We start from the raw sequence: 17,227 nt of genomic DNA, 5'->3' as shown, positions 1-17,227 counted from the left end.
ATCTGACGTAGGCTGGGGAGCTCTGATAGGGAAGAGGGAGCTCTCTGGAATGTGGACTTTACGACAAAAGGCCTGGCATATCAACCTAAAAGAGTTGAAAGCCTCAACTCTGGGACTCCAGGTGTTGGCATCAGAACTCTGAGACGAGGTAGTAGCTATACATTCGGACAACATTACAGCCCTTGCATACATTTCCAAGCAAGGGGGAACCCACTCCTTCTCTCTTTGCGATACTGTGAGAGACCTTCTTTTGGCCAATGAGAACCACACAAAGTTGGTGACAAGGTTTGTTCAGGGAAAATTGAACGTATTAGCAGACCAGCTCAGTCGTTCCTATCAAGCCATTGTTACGGAATGTTTGGAAGTTGTTGGGAAGGCCAATGATAGACCTGTTTGTGACTGCCAAAAATCATCGGCTTCCTCTTTATTGCTCCTCAGTTCCAGATCCAGCGGCTTGGGCTGTGGATGCCATGCTCCTGGACTGGTTAGACAAGGAGTTGTATACTCTCCTCCGGGAATGATCAGAGAGGTTCTCAAGAAGTTCTTAACCCACTGAAATGTCCTAATGATCCTCATTGCCCCATTATGGCCCCTCAGGGAATGGTTTCTGAGCCTAATCAGTCTGTTAGCAGATTTTCCAAGGATTAAAAACGCTCAGACAACTACAAAGATTAAAACTGCTCAGACAACTACACATAATGAGGTTCCAGCAAGGGTTTTCTATGCTGGCTCTGACAGGGTTCAAACTGTCATCAGACTCCTCAGAGCTAAAGGCTTTTTGAGTTCGGGCTTGTTGAAGTCGGCTGCAGAGGAGATCTCGGAATGTAGGCGTCAATCATCCTCCGACATTTATCAAAACAAGTTATCCATTTTCAGGTCTTGTTGGATAAGAAATCAAGTCTCATCTTCTCAAGTGACTGTAACAGAGATCACTGATTTCCTTCTGTACCTCAGGAGTCACAGGGATTATGATGTCTCGGAGAATTATTAGTCCATCCAAGGAGGAGACATCGTGTGCTCTCTTACCTCTATGAACAGGTTTTACAATTCATTCACAATGTTTTAATGATCTTGTCTAGATTTCTTTTGAACTCTTCCACACTGCTGCTATTTACAACTTCTGGTGGCTGTTTATTTCATGTGTCACATATCTTGTATGTGAAGAAGTTCCCGCAGTGGGATCTATTGTATCACTTCAGTTCTAGTTTCCATCCATTATGTCTGTTAATGTGAAGAGGTTACAGTCTACTTTCGTTATGCCTTTCAGTATTTTGAATGTCTTTATTAGGTGTCCTCTCAATCATTGTGTTTCTAAGTCATACATGTTCAGGCTCTCTTGTCGTCTTTGGTAACCTATTTGCCTGATGGTTGAAATTAACCTTGTGGCTTAGTGTTGGTGACCAAAACTGTACTGTATATTCAAGATGTGGTCTAACTACTGAAGTGTAGAGCTGCAGAACTGTTTCTTTTTTGTTTCTGTATTTGAACTGCTTCATTATGTATCCCACTAGTTTTTGTGCCTTCTTTTCAGCTTTGATGTAATTGTTTTGTGGATTTTCAGTCCTTGGTAATAATGACTCCAAGGTCCTCTTCTTCTTTTACAGTGTTTCTGTTACTCCCCAGCAGCATATAGTTTGCACGAGGGTTGTTTGTTTCCACTTTGCATTTATCAAGGTTAAAAGGCATTTGCCATCTTTTTGACCACTCTCCTATTTTCCTTAGATCATTTCTTAAACTTTCCACTGTATCTGGGTCTGCTGCATTTACGCCGGGTTTGATGTCATCTGCAAATTTGGCTATCCTGTTAGTTAAGCCTCCTACATCAGTGTCATTAATGTAAATCATAAACAAGAGTGGGCCAAGGAAGAACCTTGAACTACAGTCAAGAGGATTATTTTCTTCCACCATTAAAGGGTACTGAGCCATGTTAGGCGCTGTATCCAGACATAGGAGTCTAGACTTGTCTTCTAATCAAGACTTAACAGACTTGATTAAGTCTTTCGATACATGCAAACGTAAGGAAACTCAACAAACTTCCTTAAATCGGGACATGGTCCTGAAATGGTTGTCTGGCCCTCCTTTCAAACCCCTGGCTTCTTAGGAATCTAACCAGGAAGACCATTTTTCTGTTAACTTTGGCCTTAGTCAGAAGGGTAAGCAAAATTCAAGCTTTAGATAAAAGGATCGGGTTCTTCAACTGGGATGCCCTAGTTTCCTATGAGTACTCTGAGATTTCTCGCTAAAAATGCGAGTCCTGCTAAACCTTGGCCTCTGTCTTTTACAATTAAGAACTTGTCTTACTTGATGGGTCCGAAAGAAGAGGAGACGTCCCTTTGCCCAATGAGAGCTCTCAAGTTCTATCGAGGGGCTTCCTATAACTTATGGTGTTTGGTAAAGGACCCCTCTCATTCTCTCAAAGAATGTCCTCCCTTTTTTTTCCTGAGAGTTCTCATTCATGAGTCCCATTCACAGGTAGAAGAAGAAGTGTTACCTGTTCTGAAGGTGAAAGAACATAAGATCAGAGTAGTAGTTATGTCCCTAGCCTTTAGGTATAACCTTTCTTTAGATTGCCACACTCCAATCCACATATTGGAAATGTAAGTCTGTCTTTGCATCACACTATTTACATGAAATCAAAACTACTTTTAATGACTGCAGTACCTTTGGTCCGATCACCGTAGCTGGGATGTTTCCGGGAAAGGAAACACAGGAAGCATTTCTTCCTACCTTACTCTTCACCTTGAATCTTGTGTTAGGTCCTAGGGGAGTCCGGGGGTACTTTGTACTGGATACCCTCCAGAATTGTTGGTAGGGTGGTGGTGTTTTTAAATTATTGGTGTAGATTGTTTTTGTGTTCTGGCTCTTGTGTTTTTTATGGTACTGTGCTGAGGGCAGGGGCAATGTCTGTGGTTTATTAGTGCTCGGAGCAGCCCTCTTTGTAAGGCTCCCACTATGTAGTAGGTGACCCTTGGTCTGATTTCACATCTCTACGAGTTGAGATGAGCTGCACCAGAGGCAGTAATTTCCTGCAATAGCTCTCTTAACAGGTAAGGAAGCAACAAGCATCTTATTAATGCCAGCAACTTTTTACAGTATTTGCATTTAATTACCATTAATACTGTGCAATAGTTTTCATCCATGAATTTCACCTCCTAACAATGTGGGAATTAGCTATGCAATTACTTGGTAAGTTACATACACAAAATATTTTTGTAATAAAATTAATTTTATGTATACTTACCAAGTACTAATTACAGAATAGGAGCCCACCGACCTCCCCTCTCATGGATGACAGGGCATAAATAAATTGAGCTCATTTGCTATGTTGTTTACCTTCATCCCAGGTAGTGGGCGAGGATACCTGCCTACACCAAAAAAAAAGAATTGCTACCACAATTTTCAAACTTTAGATGCCGGTACTAGAAATTCTTAGCTATGCGATTACTTAGTAAGCATACATAAAATCTCATTTTACTATAAAAAATATACTTTCTAATTTAAAATTAATCATGGATTTGGCTAAGGTTGATTTAAGAATTTGGGGTTTATAAATTGAAAATTTTGGGGTAGTTGTGTAGGTGGTCTAACACAAGTATGGTAGTTGAAAAGTAAGAGAAAATAACACAGCATGATAGTGTTTTACCAAGATTGTGTTGGTTCAGCAAGACTGAGGACTTGATGTCTTCAGGAGACTAAGCCAGCAACAGTTTGGATGAACTCAAACTCTTCAAAAACCAAGGACTTTGCTTACTGATCCAACTTTTGACAATACAAAACCCCGGGAAAAGTAACATTAGAAAAGCTATATCAATTTATATTTGGGAACAATGTATTTTATGTTTGTAAAGGTCTTTTTTTTATTATTATTATGTTACATGCACATAATTTAGATCAAGGTACTGTTTGTAGTAAATTATTCAGTGCATCCCTTGTACCGTACTTAATATAATCATTTTGTATGTCATCTCTAGTAATGATGTTTCTAATGATCCTCATTATTATTGTAGCACATTTAAACTAAAATATAGGCATTAATTCTAAATAATTGTTTGTTTTTCAGTATTATAATCAGTCCTGAATTGTATGTCTTTACTGGCAATTAGCACATGTTAATTTGTCATATTATTGAAAACTTAGGTGTGCTACTTTTTATTTCAGCAGCAACTTCTGACCTTGTAGATGGTGACTTTACATCAGGTGTTGAGACCCAGGCAGCCCTTGATAGTTTCATGCAGGAGATGGGACTTGCCTCTTTGCCTGCAGGTCATCATGCTTTGACTCATTATTTTGTTTGTTCATTGTTTCAAAGGCTTTATTGGGAAGGTGTCGGGACTTTTTGTTTTTGCTTCCTGTTCTTGGCTGCAAAATGAGCACATTTTGTGTATTTTTTTTATATATACAGAACTACATCTTTTTTTCTGGCTTTACAGTACAGTATATTTAATGAAAGGATTCTAAAAGCTTGCAGTATGTATGCATGTGGAGTTACAAGATTCACTTATTTCAGGTGTTGTGAGTAAACTTTTGATTTTTACTACTTGGACATTGTCTTGACTCTTATTGCAGAGGGGATAATTAGTAGAAATACATGGACATTGTCCTAGCATACTGTTATTTAACGGATTGTGAGTAGTACTGTTTGGACCTTGCAATCCTTGGAGTATAAACAGTTTAGCTTGAGCATAAGGGTAGAGTGTTTTGTAAAGGTCATGAATTTTGCTGGGGAGGAAAGGCACTTTACATGTTGCAGGAGACTTAAAAGTCAAAAGTCATGTCACCGTTCCATTGGAAAGTACACAGCAGCATTCACATTGCTTCTTATCACGTGAAAAATACAAAAATGGCATGGGTATAGGATGTGTATTCCTATCTTATGTCAAATTTATTTTTGCACCTCACTAAACAAATAAGAGGATATATGGCTTAAAAGAATAAAAGAGAAGTTTACTTGAATGTGCTGGGTGTACCAGAGAAACTAAGTTTGTGACAGTGGTAAATTGCAAAAAGATTGGAAGAATGTAGGATAGGGAAAGGGTCTACAGTTCAGGTTTCCAAATCTGCAGAAAAGGAATCCAGGGAAATGTTGGGTTGTGGTGCATCATTCTAAACCAGAAAGGGCCTGCTATCTATGAGAGTACATCCATATGAAGCAGACATGACTGGTACAGTATAGAATTGGTTTTGTACATGCTGCTAAAGATGAAGCAACAATATGCATTACTACTGTAATAGAAAAAATGAAAACAGCAAGTTGTTGGATGATGTAGTAACAAGTTCATTGAAATGAATTGGATGCTGTGTTTTTATACAAGTAACTTACCAAGTAATTACATTGCTAAGATTTTCACTTGGTAGACAGCAAAAATTTTGAAATACGCACGTTGCACTATTTTCTAGTTGCCAGGTGAGTAGCCTTGCCTGCTTTTGGGGAAAGAGAGGAACAACTAGTAAAAGGACTTCAATTTGTTTCTGCCGGCTGATGGGTGTACTATAGCTATTAGCTGCAGCTTTGGTTTTGGAATTCATCTTTTCCGGTTAACTTTCATCGTGTTTGGTGAAGTATTCTTGGATTGTCTAGCCTTACAGCATATTTGGATAGAGTTAGGCTCTATTTATGTATTACATACTTCAACAATTCAGTGGTTTGACTCAGACATTTGCCAATAACAACTCTTTTGGACTTGTAAAACATGTCAGAACTCAAGTTCTTCTAGCTTTAGGTATTGCAGCTTACAGCAAAGGCTGCAATACGCACTCATTTAACTAAGGAATCTTATGATTTGCACTCTGTGTACAGTGGACCCCTGTATTTGTGTTCTCGACATTCATGGAGTCACATATTTGCAGATTTTTGTATGGACCATATCTACCCATTATTTGTGGGAAATTCGCATATTCGCTGTATTATTATATGAGAAATATCCACAAATTACTGTATTTTCTTATCAATTTCATGATTAAATGCACTTTTTGTGATAAAACTATACAAAAAAAAGGTATGAGCAATTTTAGTGGGTTTTTCTTGAGTTTGAACAAACAAAATAGGCAGTTTTGAGCGTTTTTAAAAGGGTTCTAAGTATTTATGGATTCTAGCTATTTGTGGGGGGGGGGGGTGTCTGGAACGCATCCCCGCATATCCGGGGGTCCACTGTACAGATGGCAGAGGACAAGTTTGTATGATAGACTTAAGATGTAGCAAATGTATTAACTGGGACAATAAAAAATGGAAGACTTTCAAATCACATTCAAGTAAACTTGGAAGAGCTAGAGAAACGAAAGCGACTGCTAGATGATTAGTAAGTCCTTAGCTAGCCAGGAATCTCATAATAATGGTGTTGATAATGTTCTAAATGGTCCACAATAATACAAAGTGTAAAAAGTCCGTGTATAATTTTGAAGACTTTACAGAAAGCTTTCGAACCCTTCCCTGGGTTCATCTTCAGTCCAAAAAAAAAAAATTTTTTTTTTTGGACTGAAGATGAACCCAGGGAAGGGTTCGAAAGCTTTCTGTAAAGTCTTCAAAATTATACACGGACTTTTTACACTTTGTATTATTGTGGACCTTTTAGAACATTATATATACTCTCGTGATAGAGAGTTTTTCCCTACTAGATGTTGATAATGTTGATGTCGATGTAGATGTGCCTGTGATTTGTATTGACCTTGTTCCCAGTATGTACGTACTTTGTCTGTACCCCACTCCTTTACCCAGCTCCTTTGTTTCCGAACCCAACCCCATCACCAGTCTCGAGTACAAGATTGATAAAAGGTTCGAATTGATAGTTGAATCGATTGCACAGTTAGCCACATCTGTGAAGGTCTTTATGGACAATTGAGTTTTCAGAGTACCCAATGACACCTAGTGACAGTACTGTCTGTGGAGCACCTGATGGCACCTATTGCAAGTGAAGAGCTAGAGAAGGTGGCTGCCCCGCCCACCGATTCTCTTAGGCAAAGGTCAATGACATGCTCTTCTAAACATGGGAAAAGTCAAACTGGTAGCCTAAAGGAGCTCAGTTGGGTCTGCCCACTGGTAGTCACCCCCTCGGTTGAACCTATTACAAGTTCCCAGGTTGCAGCCAAGTGCCACTGGAAGGGTGTATCCTGTGAAGCACATAGTCTTTTGGCAAACTCAGATGAGTCTTTTCCCAGGCATCATTGGCACTTTGTGAATATATAATGTCCACTGAAAAGACATGCAAGTGATGCGTCCCATTCTCTTCCAATACCGTGTGAGAGACTCATGGATCCTGTACTTAGTTCTTGGCCATCATGTAGCCACTGGGACAGCCCGAAGCATTTTTCTTCTAGACTACCCTTTGTAGAGAGTCAGACTGTTGCTTTCAAGTGCCCATCCTCTCGTAAGCGGTCTTCATCTAGCAAAGTGTCTGCTCCCAAGTGCCCTCCAGCGCCCGAGTCTCACCTGGCATCCAAGTGCCCTTCAGATTCTGAAGCTGGCTTAGGTGGGCTTCAAGTTTCGTCTGAGTGCCCAAGTGTGTAAGTGCCCTTTAGTGCCCATTTGCCCTGCAATTTCAGAGCGCCCATCATCTTTGGAGGGCCAGGAGTGACTTTTCCTGGTTTCTTTTTGCCTGCTACTCCTTTGTCACCAATATCTGCTTTTCTCATGGAGGCACAGTTGGTGGACTCTGTGAAGCTTCCTATGCTAGTTCTTTCTTTTTCTGCAAAGAAGGCCCTGAGTGAGATTGATGGTTGGCTTTTGGAGAAGAGCAATCAGGGCACTGCCATCTTTTGCTTTCCTCCTTCCAGACTAAGTGGTGTAAAACTTCCAGTTTTACACCACTGGGGAAGTGCCTTTTCTGGGAGTGTCTGCTTCCCAGCGTGACTACTCTGGGCTAATAGACTCGTCCAAAAGATCCATTTTTGCTCACCTCCTCGAGTGTTTTTAAAGTTTATGAGTTGCTTAAGTGCCTTGACTGGGCAGTGGGTGCTCTAGCACACAAGGTCAAGGACTGCCCCGTTTTGCCCAATGATAGTGCCACCAATTGGTTGGGGTCGTCTCCTGCATTTGACAAAATAGTCAGGGATAACCCCCAAGAATTAGCCTCCCTATGTACAATGGGATCCCTGAAGAAGAGGGAGCTATGTTGTTCCTACACTTCTAAGGGAGTTAGCTCTTCTTTATTCACCACTGGATAGCAACACTTGTCCACAGTTCTGGAGATTTCATCAGATCTCCAGAAGAAGGATATGAAGGATCTTCTGTCCCGGTCCTCCAGATGACTGGAAGACATTTCCGTTCATCCTTTTTGGACAGTATTTACCCTGCAGATGCGGCTCTTTCGTGGCAACCAACAGAGGTCTTTCTCCAGGTGTCGATCTATCAGCAGATGTGTCCCCAGGTCCATCAAGAAGTCTTCGTCCAAAGCTTCCTCTTGCAAGTGAGGGTTACCTCCTCCAAACTCTTAGGGGCCAGGCTGTTTCTCTTCTGGGAGAAGTGGAGAGATGAGCGGAACCTTGGATTGTCAACGTCCTGAGGGAGGGTTACACCATCCCCTTCAAAGAAAGGCCTCTCTTAACCAACTCTTCAGTGGTATTGACCACTTTCGCAAAAGGTTTAAAGAAGGCTTTAGCCCTCTCAGAAGAAGTAGTTTCTCCTAAGGAAGTGGGTGATAGAAATTGTAAATAACGTGAACTCTCCAGGCTAATACAACCATCTGTATGTGGTGCCCAAGGTGTCAGGTGGCTGGAGGCATGTACTAGATGTCAGCACCCTAAATGTCTTCGTGATGAAGACATAGTTCAGGATGGAGACAAACTGAACTGTTCTATCATTCATTCACCAGGGAGACTGTATGACATTCATAGATATGCAGGACGCATATTTACACATTCCTATATGTACACCAGGACTTGAGGAAATTCCTAAGGATTGCCTACGGAACAAAGTGTTCCAATTCCGCGTACTGTATTGTCTTTCATTGGCACTGCAAGTGTTTAGCCAGATTTCTCTTCCCCTTAGCGAAATGGCTCCATCTAGTGGCAGTAAGAATCTCCCCCTATCTTTAAGATTGGCTCCTGGAGCCCAATCAAAGGAAAAGTGTTTGGAGGACCCTTTTCCTATCCCAAGAATGGGGCTTGATGATCAATGTGCAGAAGTCTCACTTGAATCCTTCTGAACAAATTCTATATTTGGTGATGATAATCGACTCATGGACTTTTTAGGTTTCTCTGTCCCCAAAAAGAGTACTAGTGTGTAATTCTTTGATAAGTATGTGTGATTCTTAATTTTATTATTAAAATACATACCATATTATTATTATTATTATTATTATTATTATTATTATTATTATTATTTTTTTTTTTTTTTTTTTTTTTTTTTTTTTTTTTTTTTTTTTTTTTTTTTTGCTCTATCACAGTCTTCCAATTCGACTGGGTGGTATTTATAGTGTGGGGTTCCGGGTTGCATCCTGCCTCCTTAGGAGTCCATCACTTTTCTTACTATGTGTGCCGTTTCTAGGATCACACTCTTCTGCATGAGTCCTGGAGCTACTTCAGCGTCTAGTTTTTCTAGATTCCTTTTCAGGGATCTTGGGATCGTGCCTAGTGCTCCTATGATTATGGGTACGATTTCCACTGGCATATCCTATATCCTTCTTATTTCTATTTTCAGATCTTGATACTTATCCATTTTTTCCCTCTCTTTCTTCACTCTGGTGTCCCATGGTATTGCGACATCAATGAGTGATACTTTCTTCTTGACTTTGTCAATCAACGTCACGTCTGGTCTATTTGCACGTATCACCCTATCCGTTCTGATACCATAGTCCAGAGGATCTTTGCCTGATCGTTTTCTATCACTCCTTCAGGTTGGTGCTCGTACCACTTATTACTGCAAGGTAGCTGATGTTTCTTGCACAGGCTCCAGTGGAGGGCTTTTGCCACTGAATCATGCCTCTTTTGTACTGGTTCTGTGCAAGTGCCGGGCATTCACTTGCTATGTGGTTTATGGTTTCATTTTTCGTATTGCACTTCCTACATATGGGAGAGATGTTATTTCCGTCTATCATACTTTGAACATATCTGGTTCTTAGGGCCTGATCTTGTGCCGCTGTTATCATTCCTTCAGTTTCCTTCTTTAGCTCTCCCCTCTGTAGCCATTGCCAATTGTCATCGCTGGCTAGTTCTTTAGTCTGTCTCATGTATTGTCCGTGCATTGGTTTGTTGTGCCAGTCCTCTGTTCTTTCTGTCTTTCTCCTGTCTCTGTATATTTCTGGGTCTTCGTCTACTTTTATTAGTCCTTCTTCCCATGCACTCTTTCGCCACTCGTCTTCACTGGTTTTCAGATATTGCCCCAGTGCTCTGTTTTCGATGTTGACACAGTCCTCTATACTTAGTAGTCCTCTCCCTCCTTCCTTTCGTGTTATGTATAGTCTGTCCGTATTTGCTCTTGGGTGTAGTGCTTTGTGTATGCTGCAGAGTTCTGCCTTCGTCCATTCCACTATTCCTGCGCTGTATCTGATTACTGGCACTGCCCATGTGTTTATGGCTTTTATCATATTTCCGGCGTTGAGTTTTGACTTGAGTATCGCCTTGAGTCTCTGCATATATTCTTTCCTGATCGTGTCCTTCATCTCTTGGTGTTTTATATCTCCTCCTTCCATTATTCCCAGGTATTTGTATCCTGTCTCATCTATGTGTTTGATGTTGCTCCCATCTGGTAGCTTTATCCCTTCAGTTCTCGTTACTTTGCCTTTTTGTATGTTGACTAAGGCGCATTTTTCTATTCCAAACTCCATCCTGATGTCCCCAGATACAATCCTTACAGTCTGGATTAGGGTATCTATTTCCTTGATGCTCTTACCATACAGCTTGATGTCGTCCATGAACATCAGATGGTTGATTTTGTTGCCTCTTTTCTTGAGTTGGTACCCGGCATCCATCTTCTGTAGTACTTTTGTCATGGGAATCAAGGCTACTACGAAGAGTAGTGGGGACAGTGAGTCGCCCTGGAAGATCCCTCTCCTGATATTAACCTCTGCTAGTCTTATTCCAGAGCTTGTAATTATTGTATTCCAGTTGCGCATTGTATTTTTGAGGAAGCTGATGGTATTTTCCTCTGCCCCATATATTTTCAGGCATTCTATTAGCCATGTGTGTGGTATCATGTCGAAGGCTTTCTTATAGTCTATCCATGCCATACTTAGGTTGGTTTTCCTTCTCCTACTGTTCTTCATTACCATTTTGTCTATGAGGAGCTGGTCTTTTGTGCCCCTACACTTCCTTCTGCAGCCTTTCTGTTGGTGGGGGATGGTGTTTGTCTCCTCTAGGTAGTTTGTATAGCCTTTCACTTGATGATACCTGTTAGTAACTTCCACATTATTGGTAGGCAGGTGATAGGCCTGTAGTTACTGGCTATATTTCCCTTACTCTTGTCTTTTTGTACTAAGGATGTTCTTCCTGTGGTCATCCATTTGGGTGTTTGGTGATTTGAGATACAATGCTGGAGTTGTTCTGCTATTCGTGGGTGTAGGGCCTTGAAATTTTGAGCCAGTATCCATGGACTTCATCGGGACCTGGGGCTTTCCAGTTTGGCATTTTCTTTAGTTGGTGTCTGACTGTGTCTGTCGTGATGTCTGTGAATCTTTGTTTTATTCTCCCTGTTTCTTCTTCCTTGACTTCCTGGAGCCATGTTGCATGTTTGTTGTGTGATACCGGATTGCTCCATATGTTTTCCCAGAGTCTCTTACTTGGTTCGGCTTCAGGAATTTCTGGGTGGTTGTCTCCCCTCTTAGTTGGCTGTATAGTCTTTTCTGGTTGGTTCCGAATAGTTTGTTCTGTTGGTATCCCTTATTCCTGTTCATGTACCGTTGGATCTTATGTGCTTTGGCCTTAAGCCTCTGTTTTACATCTTCTATTGTGTTGTTTTAGTCCCCTCTCTTGTACTTTGTATTTCTCGTTGAGTTCCTCCCTTGTTTTCTTGCTTCTTAGCCTTTTTTCTGCCATCTCTTTCAGTTTACTCAAGTCAGATCTCATCACCATGATTTGCTTTTCCATGGAGGTTGCTGTTTTGGTTTCTGTTGGGTTGGTTGTGCTGGTGGTGTTGGTGTTCGAATCCCCATCAGTTCTGCTACTAATCTTGCTCCTGCATATGTCAAGTTATTTGTTTCTGTGATACTGGTGGTGTGTATTAGGCCCATTATTTCATTGACCTCACTTGTTTTCTCCCTTAATTTCTTGGTGTTGTAGGCTTTCATGGAGGGGATCTTTGTTCTCTCTGTATCTGGCTCCATCCATTGTCTAATCTTTTCTACCCATTCCGTCCTCTCTGTTACTTTGTCGGTGTTTCTTCGTGTGTCGTTGTTTGATACCTCATCCTCCCTGTCGTCTTCTGTGGCATCGTCTCTCAGTTCGTCTTCGTGTAATTCGTTGTCGTGTGACATTTCCCTTTCCAGTTCTTCTCTTTCTGTTGGGGAGAGCCAGTTCTTTTTCTTTATGTTCCTTACTTGGTCTGCCAGCCTCTGCTCTGTTTGGGGGGTGTTATTCCTCTCATTCCAGATGTTGGCCAATCTTCTTCTATATCCTCTCTCCGTCGGGTTGCTTCTGATGTAACATCTCCATATTATTATTACTTATTTATTATTATTCTTATTATTATTATTATTATTATTATTATTATTATATATTACTACTACTACTACTACTACTATACTACTACTACTACTACTACTACTACTACTACATTGGTAGAAGCCCACCTTAGTTTTGCAGCAAGAGTAGTAAAAATGTTTGGTAGAAGCCAATTTATTGATAAACACAGGGACACTCTTTGCCCCAATCAAGGTCTAGTTTTTCTGAAAATATTTTTTGTGTGATTATTTTGGTTTGTATTACATATACAGTATGGTAGAATGATAAGTTGATGTAAGTCACAATTTTTAAAATTAATTTTTTTCATTTTTCCAGATGTTTCCGAGTCCAGCAGTGATGATGATCTCATCAGTAAACTGTCTAGTGATCTGGAGGTGAGCTATAATCAACATTGAGTTTTATTTGTTTACATGATGCATGTGGTACCATGAGAATATTTTTAGTAAAAAGTCATTGTTTATGTATCTGATTGTCAGTGGTTCTGAGTTGCTTACACTATTTTGATGATTGAATAAAAATATTTTGCTTGAAAAGAACATTGTAATCACAAATTGTTGTTAATACCTGTATGCCTTTTTACTAGTAATGTAGGAAAATAGTAATCACAAATTGTTAATACCTGTATGCCTTTTTACTATAATGTGGGATATTATTTTCTAGATGCCACTTCCCCTTGATGGGTTTGAACCAGTATCTTCATGGTCACCAGATTCGAAAAACATCTTAGACAATTTTCCCAACAGTGATATTACATCAGTAATGAAGTCAGAAGGTAATTTTATACATTTTTAAGTTGTTTCAGATATCTAATATAGTGTGTCCATATCATCAATTAAACTTACTCAAGAAGTCTTTTAGTATTGTATATATTAAGATTAAAAACAACAAGAGACATCTTGAAGACCAAGATCTCATAAGTTGACACGCTGATGGCAGACCAAGAGTTTGGCTGCTTGATAATGAAAAATGAGGACAAAAATTCAGTTTAAAAAATTTAGTGTTTAGGAACAATTAGTGGCTTTGTCATTCAGTTTTTTTAAAGCTTTATCATCATTGCATCAGTAGCTGAATACAAGGTGACCCCATATTTGCCGGGGATGTGTACTGCAAGCCCCCTCCCCCACCCAGAATAGTTAAAATTTGCAAATACCACTTAAAAGTACCCTCTTAAAATGCATATAGATGCCTCTTTGAAAGTTCAAATATGTTCCTTAAGCTATCATCCTACATCAAATATATGTACCTTAAATTATTATCATATAATAAAAGTATACCTTAAACACTTTAATTTCATGTCAAATAGGAAAACTAACAAAGTTGCCCCTAAAGGAGAGAGATAGAGACAGAGAGAATAATGTGAGAGGGAGGCAGATGGCTGGGGATTGTTCTTACTAAATTTCAAGAGGGAATTGTTCATTATTTATAACACACACACAAAATAGATAGAATAACTTTAGAAGGAGAGAGAGAGAGAGAGAGAAATGACTAATATAGTGTTTTAGATATCAAAAGATGGAAATTCATGATTTATGGAGAGATTTTTTATTATCGTCCAGTGGGTGACATACAGCATTTGATCATCATGTGGGCAGCATTCTCTACTCTTGCTGTCAATATGGCAAGATAATTGACAGGTTATACACCCTCCCCCCACAATGCTCCAAAGCTTCAGAGAAGACTGGGAATCAATATGTATTATTTAAAATTTCACATAATTTACCGTCTCATGAAAATTATTTGAAAGTAATTAATCGAAAGCAATTATTTGAAAACAATTACTCCAAAAACAGCTATTCAAACAGAAAATTTTTGAAAAAAAATTATTCTAATAGGCAAGTGTTCGAAGTGAAAGTTATTCGAATTGTTGTTTGAAATGGTAACAAACGTTATCAGGAAATTACCGGGAAATTACTATACTAGGCAATTGTTCAAATTGATATTTTGAATTGTTTGAAGTGATAATACATATTGTCGAAGGCATCCAGCCAGTACCAAGAACTTCATTTCCTCAGAATATTGCAGCCCTTCAAAGAAGGGCGAATACATTTTAAGTGAAAAAGGCAAGCTTATGCTTAAAATCGATGGTTTTTTTATTCATGAAAACTAATGATGGTGAAGTGATTAAGTTCCTCGTGAACATAATCATTCGGGTGATACCGTAAACGCCGAAGTGCAATTTTTTCTAAATGATTCAGGTCCTTTTTTCAACCCAGAATAATTTGAGTATACTTGAGAACAGTGAACATTTACAAGTGGATGGGACATTAAAAACTGTAACATAGCTATTTGAACAATTATATACAGTATACATGCTGTGAAGAATAATTTTACCATTCTGGTAGTGTATGCCTTACTTCCAGATAAAAGGGCTGAAACTTATAGAAGATTGTTTGCTCAAATTAAGTCTATGGTTCCAAATTTACAAGTTTCAACCATAACGTCAGATTTCGAACTTGAAACTATAACTGCTGTTAAAGAAGAATTTAACACAGCTTCTTATTATAGATGCCTTTTCCACTTAGGTCAGTGCTTGTATCGAAAGATTTGTGATTGTGGTCTAAAGGTGAGATATGATACAGATTCCGAATTTGCTTTAAGAATTTGAATGATGTTTGTGCTAGCCTTTGTCCCCGTAGATAGTTAGTGAATAATTTGAAGCGTTATTAGATTCAAATATATATCCTTCAATAGTAAATCCTGTTTTAGATTATTTTGAAGATGCATGAATTGGTCGTCCTTCAAGACGTCATTGATGTAGTCCTATGTTTGAAATAGTATGTGGTCTCGTTTTGAGAGAGTCAATATTGATTTGTCTAGGACTAACAACGCACTTGAAGGATGGCACAGAGATTTTTTACAGCAAGGGTCATTGCATCATCCAGCAATATGGAAGTTCCTAGACACACTAAAAAGAGAGCAGGATTTGTAAGACATCGATTTTGCAAAACTAAGAGCAGGGAGCCAACTATGAAGAGTTCCAAGAAATACCATGACTTAAATGAAAGGCTAAAATAATTAGTGGCAACCTTTGACGAGTATCAGAAGTACGTAGAGTATTTACGCCCCATAGCACATAACTTGCATTTATAAGTAAATTTTATTTTATCTTGAATATATTTTAATAGATATTTTTTATTTCAAATAATTTTCTTTTGTATATTTGCTTTTTTATTCTTTTTACACTTGTTTGAATAAAGAATTTTGCATTTGAATTAATGTTATTTTTACACATCATTTGAATTAAGATTTTTTTATTTCGAATAATTATCATTTCTTAAAATTGTCCTTTCGAATAACTTTCATTCTAACAGTTTTCCATTAGAATAAATTTTTTTGGATACTATCTGTTTTCGAATAATGATTTTCGAACAACATTCACGTAATCCAATTTTACTTTAGAAATGCATAAATATTGTGATTATAGCATGGAAAAATTAATAACCGTTAATACCATGTTTATCTGTAAGTCATATACATATGTTACATGTGCATAAAAAATCTCTTATCTCCGTGAGAGAGAGAGAGAGAGAGAGAGAGAGAGAGAGAGAGAGAGAGAGAGAGAGAGAGAGAGAGACGCTAGGGACAGTACATACACAGAGGTAAATAAATATAAAGATTAATTCACAAAACTAAGTGTTATGCACATTTCACATTTCCATGATTAACTTAGTCACAAATTTTTGTGGAACACATAATTAAATTCAATTTTTTTCACAGGGAACTTTTGCTAATTTGCAGATTTTTTCTATGGACCATATCTCTAAAATTATTACTAATTCGTTTTTTTGTAGAGCAACACTTTTTATTCACTAATTACTGTATTTTTCCACATTGTGGTTTGTGACTAGATATGTACTGATTTTTATGAAAAAAAGATTATTTACAGCATACTTTTAATGTAGTTATGTATTTACTATGCTCATTCCAGGTTGGGCCCCATACTGAGCATAATAGGTATGTTCTCCTCTCTCTCTCTCTCTCTCTCTCGTCTCTCTCTACGGGTCTGTCTCTCTCCTCTCTCTAAAGGTAACTTAGATGCATTTGAAATGATATTACTCTAAAGAGTTTTGATGACGGAAGATATGCAATATTTGAAATATGTACCAATTATTTTCATTTTTTTTCCAGTAAAAGCAGACTGGAAAATGAAGATAAGATAATTAGCATAATCATATTAAACAAACTTTACAGTAATACGATTTCAAATACGTCTTAGGGTAACATTACTCTTAAAGCTAAATCACACATTGGCGAATAAAGCCCGCGACCGTTGTAAAAGCTGAATTACGACTGAATTACACCAAAATCTTCATGTGCTCTCACATGGTCGCCGAGTTTCACAACATCCACCAAGTGATTACGACAACTATCTGTTGCACATAGTTATCGCAGTCGAGCCACGACAAATGTCAAACGTCTCCATGTCATGCCGCGTACTGGAGAGCTCTTTCGACGTATGTATAGCTCTTTCAACATACGTGATGTAATTATGGCAGATGTAAGTAGTAACTTCAACTTACGGTGTCCATTTCAACGTACACAATGTAATTGGCAACCCCTCAACTTACGCGGAGGGGGTGTGCAGTAGGCACATTGTGACACATGCGTTTCCAGCTAA

The 17,227-nt window shown here is 38.8% G+C and overlaps 1 protein-coding gene across 6 annotated transcripts in view; it reads left to right on the top strand.

Moving 5' to 3' along the window:
• LOC135222789 (cyclic AMP-dependent transcription factor ATF-6 alpha-like) overlaps positions 1-17,227 on the top strand; it is a 181,924-nt gene that overhangs the window by 65,171 nt on the left and 99,526 nt on the right. For 2 of the 6 annotated variants that reach the window (XM_064261071.1, XM_064261069.1), the window contains exons 2-4: positions 4,162-4,263; positions 12,925-12,983; positions 13,270-13,381. In XM_064261071.1, coding sequence (XP_064117141.1) covers positions 4,162-4,263; positions 12,925-12,983; positions 13,270-13,381 — 273 coding nt within the window. Of the gene's footprint in view, positions 1-4,158; positions 4,264-12,924; positions 12,984-13,269; positions 13,382-17,227 lie in introns of all 6 variants that reach the window. The other 4 variants (XM_064261070.1, XM_064261068.1, XM_064261073.1 and 1 more) reach the window with 2 other exon arrangements.

The sequence above is a fragment of the Macrobrachium nipponense genome, chromosome 8 (assembly GCF_015104395.2).
Source record: "Macrobrachium nipponense isolate FS-2020 chromosome 8, ASM1510439v2, whole genome shotgun sequence".
NCBI classification, from domain to species: Eukaryota; Metazoa; Arthropoda; class Malacostraca; order Decapoda; family Palaemonidae; genus Macrobrachium; species Macrobrachium nipponense.
This window is presented reverse-complemented; position numbering and strand designations above follow the sequence as displayed.